Below are 12,602 nucleotides of genomic sequence, written 5' to 3' on the forward strand. Positions count from 1 at the left end.
CCAAGTCCTGGGATTAAAGGCATGCGCTATCACACCTGGCTCATGTTTTTATTTTAATTTTAAATTTTTTTTTTGGTCTTTTTTTGAGACAGGGTCTCCTTGTAGCCTCAGCTAACCTGGAACTCACTGTGTAGACCAGGCTAGACTTGAACTCACAGAGATCCGCCTGCCTCTGCCTCCTGAGTGCTGAGTGCTGGGATTAAAGATGTGCACCACCCACCTCCTGTTCCTCCCAGTGCTTTTTATAACAACACGTTTCTAAGCTATAGAGTCCAGTTCTTTGTGTGTAACCACTTCCTAAATTCTTAAAAATCATCTCTTTTTAAAGTGGGCTTTGTCTTTTGCCCATCCTCGTGCTGCATATGTAACTGGAAAATCCCACTTTCCTGTGGTAATAAAGAGATAATTGTGGGTCCCCTAGGTGCCTGTGAAATTTATTCACAGGTTTTCCTGGAGAAGTTAACTATATATGTTGTTTATATCCTGTGTACTTGAAATATTTACGTGTGACCCTGGTGACTTTTCTAGTCAAAGACTGGGTGGTTGTCTGAAGCCAAAGAAAAGGAATAGGTATTTGGATCAGAATTGAGAACTTTGCCAGTCTCCCACTCTTTTCCTTTCTCCCTTAAAAAGAAAAAAAAAGGACTGGAGAGATGGCTCAGTGGTTAAGAACACTGGTTGTTCTTTCAGAAGACCCAGGTTTGAATCCCAGCACCCATATGGCAGCTAACTGTCCATAACACCAGTTCCAGTGGATCCGACAGCTGCCTCTGTCCACCTTGGGCATTGCACGACACAGGTGCACTTACCTACATGCAGGCAATACACTCATACTCATAAAATAAAAATAATAAAATATTTAAAAACAAACAACAACAACCTACTATCAGACTGGAGAGATGGCTCAGCAGTTAAGAGTACTGGCTGCTCTTGCAGGGGACCCGTGTTTGATTCCCAGCACCCACATGGCAACTAACAACCATCCATAACTCCTGCTCCAGGGGAATCCAGCATTGTCTTCTGATCTCCACAGGCATTACACAACATGGGTACACTTGCATACATGCAGGCAATATACTCATATAAAATAAAAATGGTAAGATTTAATAATAATAAAAATTAAAAAACTTACTTTGACCTTTCATTGTTTCTCCCTCCTCTCAGACAGAGGTTTGTTTTTTCACAGACTTTATTTTTTACATTTATTTATTTAATATTGTGTATGTGTGTGCATGTGTGTATCTGTGTATATGCATATACATGGAGAATAACTTTCAGGAGTTCTTGCCTTTCATCATGTGAGTTCCAGAGATGGCTGGATTGGTGGCAAGCACCTTCACTTGCTGAACCATCTTGCCAGACCTGGAAATTATTTTATTTTATTTTATTTTATTTTATTTTATTTTATTTTATTTTAAGGTCTCTGTGTAGCCCCAGCTGGCTTGGAACTCACAGAGATCTGCCTCTGCCTCCCAAGTGCTGGGACTAAAGGCATGCACCACCACGCCCAGCCTGGAAATAATTTTTTTAAATACACTAATAACAAAATTTTATATTCATATATACTCATACATGTAAAAGTTATTAACAAAAAACAATATATAAAGTACTATACTGTAAAAAATCTTTTCCATAGGTTTCTCTTTCTAGGCAACACTGGTGCCTTTTCTTGTAGATCTTAACATTAAATTTTTTTTGTTGTTACATTTTATTTTACGTGTGTGGTGGGCCAGTGTAAGGGCCATTGTGCACATGTGGAAATCAGAGGACAGCTTGTGGGAGTCAGTTCTCTCCTTTGGGGATCAAACTCAGGTCGTCAGGCTTGGCAGCAGATACATTTACCCGCTGAGCCATCTTGCCAGCCCTAGGTCCTTCCATTTTATGTAGTTATATTTAGGCATGGTTTGGGTATTAGGGAATCTTAAGAAAGCTTTTATTGGATGGTGGTGGCACACGCCTTTAATCCCAGCACTTGGGAGGCAGAGGCAGATGAATCTCTTGAGTTCGGGGCCAGCCTGTTCTACCTAGTAAGTTCCAGGACAGTTGAGGCTACAGGGAGACCCTGCCTCAAAACAAAAAAAAACAAAAACAAAAAAGAAAGGTTTTATTGGTGGAAACATGATTTGCTTCAGGTATGCTGTGAGCATACACTGGGTGAGTGAACATAGATTAAAAATGTTGAAGTCCTGGCCTGGCAGCCTTGTGTAACATAGCACATCCCTGTAATCTCAGCACTTTGGAAGCTGGAGCAGGAGGATCAAGAGTTTAAGGGCATCTGCCCCTTTATTCCTATACCTACAACTGTGAGCACTCACAGTGAGCTGAGAGGTGCAAGCACCTGGGCAAAGGAGTAAAGTACAAGGGTCTAGCATTGTAAGTATCCTCACCAGGATCTTCCCTTTGGCTTACAGGTTAACAGTCTGCGTGTGGCTGACCCAGTAGAAACTGTGCTACAGCTCCAGGACTGCAGCATCTTCATCAAGATCATTAACAGCGTGTGAGTATGCGTTCCCCTCCCCAGCCAGCAGTGGGAGCCACATTTGCTTGCTTGATGGCCTGTGACCCAGAAATTGGGTGGGATTGGAATATTGGAAGTCTGGGTGGGCCCAAAGACTAGTACTTAGGTCTTGCCTTCTAGTTACTGGACCTCTCAGTGGGAGAGATTTTAGTCTTGCCCCATCCAAAGGCTTCCTCATTCTTGCACAAAAGGCCCTCTAGGGCTCCATGTTCTCACACAGTTCTGAAAGGCTATCTAAGGGCTCATCATCCTCCTGTCTCAGCAGGAGTTGTCTGTAACCCTCTTTATCTCTTTATGATTCATCCCTGCTTCACCATCTCTCAAGTCCTCTGCAACTTCTTGGTTCAGGAATAAGAAAGGAAAGCTCTTTCATTTGAATTAGTACAGTATAGATATTTCCCTTTGTAAGGTAGTATAATATTTCTGAGTTTTAAATTTTTTGTTTTTTTGGTTTGTTGAGACAGGGTCTTTTTATGTGTATGAGTGTATTGCTTGCATGTAAGTATACTGTATTGTGCAGTGCCCACAGATGTCAGAGAGAGCATTGGATTCCCCTGGAACTGGAGTTAGGGACTGTTGTTTACCACCATGTGGATACTGGGAATCGAACCCATGTCCTCTGAAAGAACAACCAGTGCTCTTAACTGCTGAGCCATCTCTCTAGTCCCAAGATAGGGTCTTAATATGTAGCTGACTTCAAACTTAAAGCAATCCTTCCTCAGCCTTCCAAGTCCTGGGATAAGTGTAAGCCACCATATCTGACTGGTTTCTTGTTTTGTTTAAATTAAAAAAAATGTTTATTGCCGGGCGTGGTGGTACACACCTTTAATCCCAGCACTGGGGAGGCAGAGGCAGGCGGATTTTTGTGAGTTCAAGACCAGCCTGGTCTATATAGTGAGTTCCAGGACAGCTGGGGCTACAGGGAGACCCTGTCTCAAAAAGACAAAAAAAAAAAAAAGTTTATTATATTTTATATGTATGAGTATATTGTCTGCATGTATGTAAGTACAGTGATGTTGTACAATGCCTGTGGAGGTCAGAAGAGGGCATCACATCCCATGAAACTGGAGTTATGGATAGTTATGAGCTGCCATGTAGATGCTGGGAATTGAACCCAGGTCCTCGGAAAGAACAGAAAGTGTTCTTCAACTGCTGAGCCATCTCTGCAGAGGCCCCTTTTGTTTCGTTTTGTTTGCTTTTCTGAGACAATCTCAGTAATAGCTCTGGCTGGCTTCAAACTCATGATCTTCTTGTCTCAGCCTCCCACATGCTTGGATTCCAGTTGTATGTATGGCTTCATTGATTCTTTTTTTGTGTGTGTGTTTTTGAAGCAGGGTCTCACTGTAGCCCCAGCTGTCCTAGAACTCACTATGTAGACCAGACTGGCCTTGAACTCACAGAGATCCACCTGCCTCTGCCTCCCAAGTGCTTGGGACTACAGGCGTGCACCACCACACCTGGCCTTCATTGATTTTTTTTTTTTAAAAGAATAATTATTACTGTGCATGTGTGTGTACACGTGTGTGTGTGTGTGTGTGTGTGTGTGTGTGTGATTTTTAATATACTTTAAAACTCATTGTGGATATGTGCATGCCACAGCACAAATGTAGAGATCAGAGAACAATTTGGGAGTTTGTTCTCTCCTACCACAAGTTCTAGGATCAAACTCAGGTTGTCAGGTTTGAGAGGCTAGTGCTTTTACCACTGAGCCATCTCACTGGCCCAACTGGTGGATTTTTATCAGCGTGTCTGAGTGAGTGGATAAGGGAATAAGGATGAGTTTGCGTCTCCATTTGCAAGGTCTAGTACTGCCAAGTAGCCCAGGACAGTTGAGTTCACTAGAGTGGTTTTATGTTATCCTTTGAAAAGTAGTGATAGTGAACATAATAGATTAAAACAACTTCTGGTTTTAACCAGCATGTGTTTCAGTTCTAACATTTTCTCTCCTAGTTACACAACTAGGACACCTCAGCATCATATTGGATTCGTTTTTCCTTGGGACTGATTGTTTTTTTTTTTTTTTTTGGTCTTTTTGTGACAAGGTCTCCCTGTAGCCTGAGCTGGTCTGGAACTCACTCATAGACTAGGCTGGCCTTGATCTCATGGAATCTGCCTGCCTCTACCTCCTGAGTGCTGGGATTAATGGCATGAACCACTATGACCAGCTTGGTACTGAGTTTTTGGTAAAATACTTTATTTATTATGTGTATGAATGTATTACCTGCACGTATGTAAGTGCATTCATGATCCCCTGGAATTGGAGTTATAGATGGTTGTTAGCCACCATGTGGTTACTGGAAACCAAACCCAAGTCTTCTGGAAGAGCAGCCAGTGCTCTTAACCACTGAGCCATCTCTCCAGTCCCCTCCTTGGCACTAATTTGTATTAGGTCACTACCCTCTTTTGTCCTTTAGAAGACTTATCTTTTTTTTGAGACAGTCTCTGTAAGTAGCACTGGCTGGCTTGGAGCTTGCCTTGTGGACCAGGCTGGGCCTTGAACTCAAAAATCTACCTGTCTGTGCCTCCAAAATCTAGCCAAAGATTACCTTGAATCTCCTTCCTCTGTCTCCAGGTGCTACTACACCTGGCCAAAATCTAAAATCTTTGTTCTGATAAGATAATTTATCTGTGATAGCATGTGCTATAGTTCAGCTGCTTGGGAGGCTGAGGTAGGAGAATTCCTGGTGAGAATGAGCAAATAGAGGCCAAATCTTAAAAACCACACCTCTTTCACCTGAGGCTCAGCGCATTTCTTCTCACTGACTTTGTTTCCTGCTTATTTCTCTCTCCCTACCTCATCTATTATTTTGATCTGTGGAAATTACTGACTCTTGGTCTTGTTCATTGTGTTGTCATGGTGCTGCTTTGTTTATTGCTCTTCCTCTTGCTGCCTCTATAGATTCTTTTTTCAAGGATGCTTCATAGGTAGGCATGCATACCATCTATAGAGCAGCAATTTGCAGCTCCTAACAAAAATCGTTATTTGGGGGTCTGGAGAGATGGCTCAGCAGTTAAGGACACTTGTTGCACAATCTTGAAGGCTGGAGTTCAGATCCTATTAACTATATAATGAGCTGGGGCCTGCAGATGTCTTTAACTCAAGCTCTGAGGATCTGATACCTTCTGGCCTCTACTTGTGCCCAGGCATGTACATTCACACAAACATGTACATACACGCACACAGACACATATATACATAAAACCAACTAAAATCAATCTTTTTTAAAAGAATTCATTATTTGGGGGCTAGAGAGATGACTGTTCTTGCAGAGGATCCAGGTTTGATTCCCAGTACTCACGTGGCAACTAACAACCGTTGTAATTCCAGTTCCAGGGGATCTGATACCTTCTTCTGACCTCCACGGGCATTGCACGACACGAGTGCATTTAACTCATGCAGGCAATACACTCACACACATAAAATAAAAAATTAAATTAAAAAAATTTTTAATTCATTATTTTGCAAATTCTAATGAAGTGGTAGATTGAGGCACCTGCATTCAGTGACAAGAAACCTGTTAGGCTAGCAGTCCCTAGCCCACTGTTTAATTTCACCATCACTAAAAGACAGGCAACTAGATATAATATACAATAGAGGGCTCTGTGCTCTTTTGACTTTAGAATAGATCAAGGAGGTTTTTGCTTTTGAGAAGGTAAATTTCTTTAGCTTGAATACAAGAGCAGTAGATGATCCATTTTGCATGACTTTTCCTGGGGAGAAGCATAGAAACATTCTACCCCAGGCTACCTTGGTGAGCCCATGAGTTTTATTGTGGTTATTTATAGGAACATGTGTGACTCAAAGGCAGCTGCATCACCCAAAAGTCCACCCGAGTATGGGTAACAACTGAGGAAGTCTGTATCACCTGAGTTTACTGTACAACTAAAGGAATAAGTACACCCCCCCACACCTCAGCAATTGTTTACTGCTTATGTAACCTCAGAGAGGGACTTGTGAGTTTTATAAGTTGATGAGCTTCCTGAGTCTTACAAGTTTCTTCTGAGTTTCTTAAGTCTCATTAGCATCCCTTATCCCCACCCCCTTCCTGCCTCCCACCTCCTCAGAGGGAGTGTTGGAGAAAGCATCTACATCACAGTCCAGAAATAAGGATGTCTGTCTTTTGTATATAGCCTCTATAGATTTATTCCTTCCTGGAATAAATTTTTCATAGGGAAATTCAAGGTGCCTGTTTTCTAGGGTGCGCATAGAGAGAGATTGAGTTAGCAAATATTAAAACCCCAAGTTAGCCTTAACTTTTCCATCTCCTATGCAGACCAGCTGCCTTTGGGAAAACAGACACTCTTGGTTAAGATGGTCTTCCTGTTACATTTCTGATAGTCTTACTGGTGCTAATCCAAATCTTATTCTACTCTAAGTCTTATACTCAAGGGAATGCAATGAGGTTGCCAGATAGAAACTGTGGGCCATTTGGCCATCTGTGTGGGAAAACACATTGACATCAACTCCTGAGGATTTTCTCCTTTGTTCTGCCTGTGCACAGCCTAAAGCCAAAAGGCCCTCCTCTCTTTGATAGCTCTGAGGCTTGCATAGCAAAGTTAAACACAAAGACCTAATTGTCTTATTGATGCTGACCTCTCTCTTCTCAATGAAAAGTATCCTTCAGCTGTCAGTCAACCTGGATGCATTGAGTACCTGATAGATACCCAAGGCAGTTGTAAATAGTGCAGTTTGGGGATACCTGAGTGCTGTAGGATACTTGAGAAGGTGGTGGAGTTGACAGCTGAAGTTCTGATGAGAGGAGACTTGAGCAGTCTAGGATGGACTGCACTTTTCTAGGACTTCTAGGACTAGCATGTTCCATGCAGCTTTTCTTATGCCAGAGGCAGTAGGGAAAAGCTTTGTGATCAAACAGGTTTAGGAAATAATATGTTACATTCTGTCCTTTAGAAAATGTTTGAGTTGCATGGTAGCATATGATATGTAAATGCTTAAGGGAGGACTGCCTGAGGCTACGATTCAAGACAAACCTGGGCAACACAATCAGATTTCTGTCTTTTTTTTTTTTTTTTTTTGGTCTTTTTGAGACAGGGTCTCCCTGTAGCCCCAGCTGTCCTGGAACCCACTATGTAGACCAGGCTGGCCTTGAACTCAGAGATCCGCCTGCCTCTGCCTCCCAAATGCTGGGACTACAGGTGTGCACCTGGAGTGCCTGACAAGATTTCTGTCTTTTTTAAAAAAATATCAAAAGAAAAGGATATATATATTTGAGACAAGGCTGACTGAATTCCTAACCCTCAAAGCTCTATCTCCAGAGTGCTGAGATTTTAGGTGTGCACCACCACTCAGTTTCAGTTTGATTTAACCAAGTATTTTTCAAACATTTGGCCAAAGAAGCCTCTGTTTATTTCATTTAATGGTATACATTGTAGATAAATACTATTCTCTACTGAGGCAAGGAATCACCTCATTCCCATCCTGGGTGGGTAGGGAAGATGGTTTATTTAGGAGTCAGAGATTAGTAGGTGTCACTCGTGTGCTAGCTACCCTGAATGCCTCTTGCATGGGGATGAGGAGTATTCACTTGGAAGATTTTCCCTCTGCTCAGGAAAGCGTACGGTAACTTGTGGTTTTCTTGGTCTGGATGCCCCTTGTGCTTTTTCAAGGCTATCTCTTAGCACTGGAAAGTTCTAGGACTGGCCTTGACTCTCCAGAAAGTTGGTTAAGATGTGAGGATGTAGGTTCTGATCATTAGCATCTCCAGCTATGGCTAGAGAGAAAAGTCACCTTTCTAACCTGCAGGTGGACTTGGACCTATTCAGAGGTGAAACAGTCACCACTGAAAATGAAGCTGCAGTTAGAGCAAATGGCCATGGCCTGGCTGTGTGTGAGCGCCCCTGCTGCTTCCCTCCCTCCCTAGTTTCTCTTTTCTGTTGTGCTTTTGCAGTTAAACAGTAGGAGGGCCTGGGCACTTATCAAGAATGATTGCTCCTAGGCCCTACCTCTGGGAGTCTTTAGCCACCTCTGCCTCATCCCCAGTGTAGAGTGGGAACTTTGCTCTGTCACCTCAGAGCCTGTCTCCTCCAATTCTTTCAGATCTTGGGCTCATTTTTCCCTTCCCATGGGCCTGTCACACTACTCTAATCGTGTTTTCCAGGCTTCTTGGCATGTTAGAGTTGAGTCATTTCAGGTTGTTTAATCTAACTTCCTATTCATTTCTGCCACTGCCATCTCTTCCCAACATCTTCTCACAGAGCTTTTTCATATTTGCAAGTGGGTTAGCAGAATACCATATTTTACAGAAGGACCCCATGCTGTGAGTCCTCACTTCTCACCCACCACACAATTCCACTAGAATAAGTGGTGTTCTAGCATCTTTTCACTGCCTTTAGGATCTGTTCTTTCCCAGACCCAGCAGAGACCCAGCCTGAAGGGGAAGGGAAGCTGTAGGTCACCAATTACTCTGTTCCTAATACTTGCTCTTGTTTTCTAGCCACAACACCGAAGAGGGGCAGCAAATCCTCCAGCAGCCAGTGCCAGATAGACTGGACTTTGTGTGCAGTTTTCTGCAGAGTAAGTACCTTTCTTACCTGTCTCCACAGCTACAGCTCCTGGTACTTGTGAACAAGGGGACTCAGTCATAGTTGTCTTGAGGAAAAAGATTTCAGGGCCCCCTGCTCTAGCACAAAGATAAATACAGCTGGGTCAGCCTCCTAGATCTTGAGATACCTCCACTAGCTTATGTAAGAATGTGTCCCTTCAGTCCCAGAGCCATTGTCAGGTCCAGGTAGATAAAGAGTTGGTGTTCATCACCTTGGTCTTCTCTTCTCCCTACTTTCAGGGACAGAAGAGAAGGATCCACATTACCCTTGTAAGAAAAATCCTTCCCCTTGAAGGAAAAGTATTTTTCCCTAGATAACTTTGCCTAGATAATTGCTTAAGCAGTAGGTAAAGGGGGCAGAAGTCAATTTTGATTGATATCCTGCCTCTCCTCACTGTCCTGTATCTTTCTAGATAAAGGTTCCCGGTGTGTGTTATGGAGGTAATGATAATTATTTGCCAGATTAATGAGAATATTAAGAACGCTTGTGAAACTTCTGACCCAGAGTTTATTAGCTCTCCTCCCCTGGTCTAACCTTGTACCACAGGGTCTTCACCTTTACCATGGGAGCTGTCTGCCATTTCCACATCAAGAGAATTATAGGGAAGGTGAGAATTTGTCCAGATAGAACAGGATGTTACTGTGTGAAACTATATGCTTTGGCAGTATAAGGGCCAGCCGTCCTCAGCCACTCTACTTGGACTCAGCTGTAAGCCTCCTCTGCAGCCTTACTTAGAACAGGACTCTAGAGTGACATGGATCTCTGGCTCCTTCTTTGTTTCTAAAGGGGAACTGGTGAGCTGACAGGTGAATATAGGGTCTTAACCCAGAGTTACTGCAGATGCCCTGCCTGCTTTCTTCTAGGACTACTGCTGGAGCCCTTTGGTAACTGTAGGGTAGAACCGTAAGGCAGGGGAGAGAAGACATAGGAATATGGGGCCCTTCGTCTCACAGTCTTCTCAGAGGCTATGATTCTTCTTCTCAGACTCAGAAGTTATAAGGATATTAGATTTGTTTCCCAGGAGGTTCACTTCACTGTGTTCAATGTTTTCTGCATGGTTATCATTGCAGAAAATCGAAAACATCCCTCTTCTACACAATGCCTGGTGTCTGTGCAGAAAGTGATGGAGGGCTCTGAGCTGGAACTGGCCAAGGTACCAGACTTGGGGGTGGGGGTACCTGAGAAACCTGCAGGGCCTTTTCTGAACCCAAAGGAGGTTTGCTGAGTGCTTTGTTTCTGGGACTCTGGAGACCTGAAGGCAGGATCAGCCAGCCAGTTGGCTGAGCCAGAGTCCATTTCCGTCCAAGGATTCTGGGAGCCCACGATCTTCTGACAAAGAGGTTTACTCGACCAGCACTGAGGTCCACGACGGAGGCTTGCAGGAACCAGGTCTCACTCAACGATCATCATTTTTCTTTCAAGCTCATTGACTTCATTTCCTCTGTTGGGTGCTGGCTTATAGAGGGTGGTGCCTTTATGCTCATGTTTCTACAAGTCCAGGAACTCAGCTGTATAGAAATCCTGACATGGGGCATTTTGTACAGTATGCACTGAGCCCTTGGTTAAAAAAAAAATTTAGAAAGAAAGAAATATCTTTGGGGGCTGTTAAGGACGATGACTTAGAACTGCTGATTGTAGGAATTTTGGAAGAGAATAGCTCGGAGTCCTCAAAGCAGCCCTGAGTGGGAACACTAGGAAGAGACATACCTCACTCAGTGACTGCCCCTTGTTTGGCTTCTAGATGCTGCTGCTGCTTTTATATCACTCTACCATGAGCTCCAGAAACCCCTGGGACTGGGAACAGTTTGAATATAGGATTCAGGTGAGCTCTTGCACCTTCACCCAACTTCCTAGTTCAGCCCTAGGCTTCCCTTACCCTGTTCATTTCTCTTCAGATAACATTTATTATTCTCAAAAAAGCTATGGATGTAATCACAGCCATTCCTTGTAAAAATACAAAGAAAAAAAAGACCAGAAGATATTGAGAACCACAAAGAAGGAAATAACATCTCATCTCTCATTCCCAGACACAACTACTTTTAAGGGTTAGATTTCCAAGTCCTCTTTTACACATATGTATTTAGCTGACCTGTGTGTGTGGATAATGTAGAAGTTATTTTCATTTCATATATGTTTCTTCATGTATGTAGCTGTTACTCCACTTATCCTTTCCTGGTAGGTTTATTTGAAAGAGGCCAACAAAGTTAAGTACAGAAGCTTTCTGGCAAAGGAAGAACAAGTGGAGTGAATATGTTGTGGGCTTCAGTTTTGAGGGGGAAAAGGATCCAGCAGACTCTGGGATTTGGCACTGTTGGATAAGTCCTGAGCCCTCCTGTCAGAGGTGTCTCCAACACCACAGTGAAACTCCTTTTGTCTCTGTGACACAGGCTGAGTTAGCTGTCATCCTGAAGTTTATGCTGGATCATGAGGATGGGCTAAACCTTACTGAGGACCTAGAGAATTTCTTGGAGAAAGGTGAGTAGGGCCACTTGTGAAGATCCACTCTGTCTCTGAACAGAACCTCTGCAATCCTCTGACCCCAACACACAGCACAGAGTTGGTGCTCAGGAGCCATATATGCAATGGAAGGTGATTTCTGGGCCATGTTGCCAGCACCTCAGATCCTCTTAGTGGCTCCCTGGTGCCTGGCAGCAGTTCAACAGGATGTTTGTGAGTGATCTCATCTGTGTTTCTTGGACTCCATCTTCTCACCTTTTTGGGTTTTTTTACTTTAGGTTTAGAAGCTGGAGATAAACATCTCTTAGAAATCTTGAAAAAGGTTTCCCCTCTTGCAGCTCATGTTCTAGATGAGAGGCAGGTACATAAGAACAAGTAAGCCTGATAAGAGAACTAATTATGGACATGCCAGTCTCATGAAGAGCTCAGCTCCTGTTGCTAGGAAACCGAGCCGTAGTTGTGCGGGCACATTCTCTTCTTGCTGTTGAACTTGGTGTTCTTCGTGTTCAGGTTCATGAGACTTTAGGTGGAGCTGTTAGGAATGGGAGTCTAGAATACAAGCAAGGGTCAGGTGTGAGCTTGTAGGTCAGCATGGGGATGGCCATTGAAGCTTCAGACGAAAAAGCCCCTGGGGGTAATTAGACAAAGTAGAGTCCTGAGAAAGCGGTCATGGGAACCAAGGGAGGAGAAGATTGTATACCTTAAGGAGGCCAGTGATGCCAACACAGGCTGCTGGGGGCTTTGGGGAGACCCTATGCTAGACTTCCAAGATGCCTCTGTAGTGTTGACATCAGTGCTTGGTCCAATTTTTGAGCACAGAGGGGCTCTCCTCACTCCACTGTGTTCTTCTGGGTACTGTGCTCTGAGGAGTTGAAAGCCTTGCACTTGATTTTTGTTAAAGACCCTGACCTCTAGGGTCAGGTTCTGCCTAGTTCCCCCTCCCCTCTTCAGTTTATATCAAAGTGTCTGCAGATTCACATGTAAGGTAGAGTTCTCCTGTTGCATAAAAGTGAAAATGTGTTCATCCCCCTACTAACTGTCCTTGATTTGTTTGTCTGCTTCTTAC

At 43.5% G+C, this 12,602-nt stretch overlaps 1 protein-coding gene across 14 annotated transcripts in view; it reads left to right on the forward strand.

The window, feature by feature from the left end:
• The window catches only part of Numa1 (nuclear mitotic apparatus protein 1), an 82,881-nt gene that overhangs the window by 52,236 nt on the left and 18,043 nt on the right, over positions 1-12,602 (forward strand). For all 14 annotated transcript variants that reach the window (XM_029556626.1, XM_029556625.1, XM_008854080.3 and 11 more), the window contains exons 3-7: positions 2,412-2,497; positions 8,971-9,050; positions 10,150-10,232; positions 10,821-10,901; positions 11,467-11,554. In XM_029556626.1, coding sequence (XP_029412486.1) covers positions 2,412-2,497; positions 8,971-9,050; positions 10,150-10,232; positions 10,821-10,901; positions 11,467-11,554 — 418 coding nt within the window. The remainder of the gene's footprint in view (positions 1-2,411; positions 2,498-8,970; positions 9,051-10,149; positions 10,233-10,820; positions 10,902-11,466; positions 11,555-12,602) is intronic.

Source organism: Nannospalax galili, unplaced genomic scaffold, assembly GCF_000622305.1.
Source record: "Nannospalax galili isolate Female #2095 unplaced genomic scaffold, S.galili_v1.0 scaffold1387, whole genome shotgun sequence".
NCBI lineage: Eukaryota > Metazoa > Chordata > Mammalia > Rodentia > Spalacidae > Nannospalax > Nannospalax galili.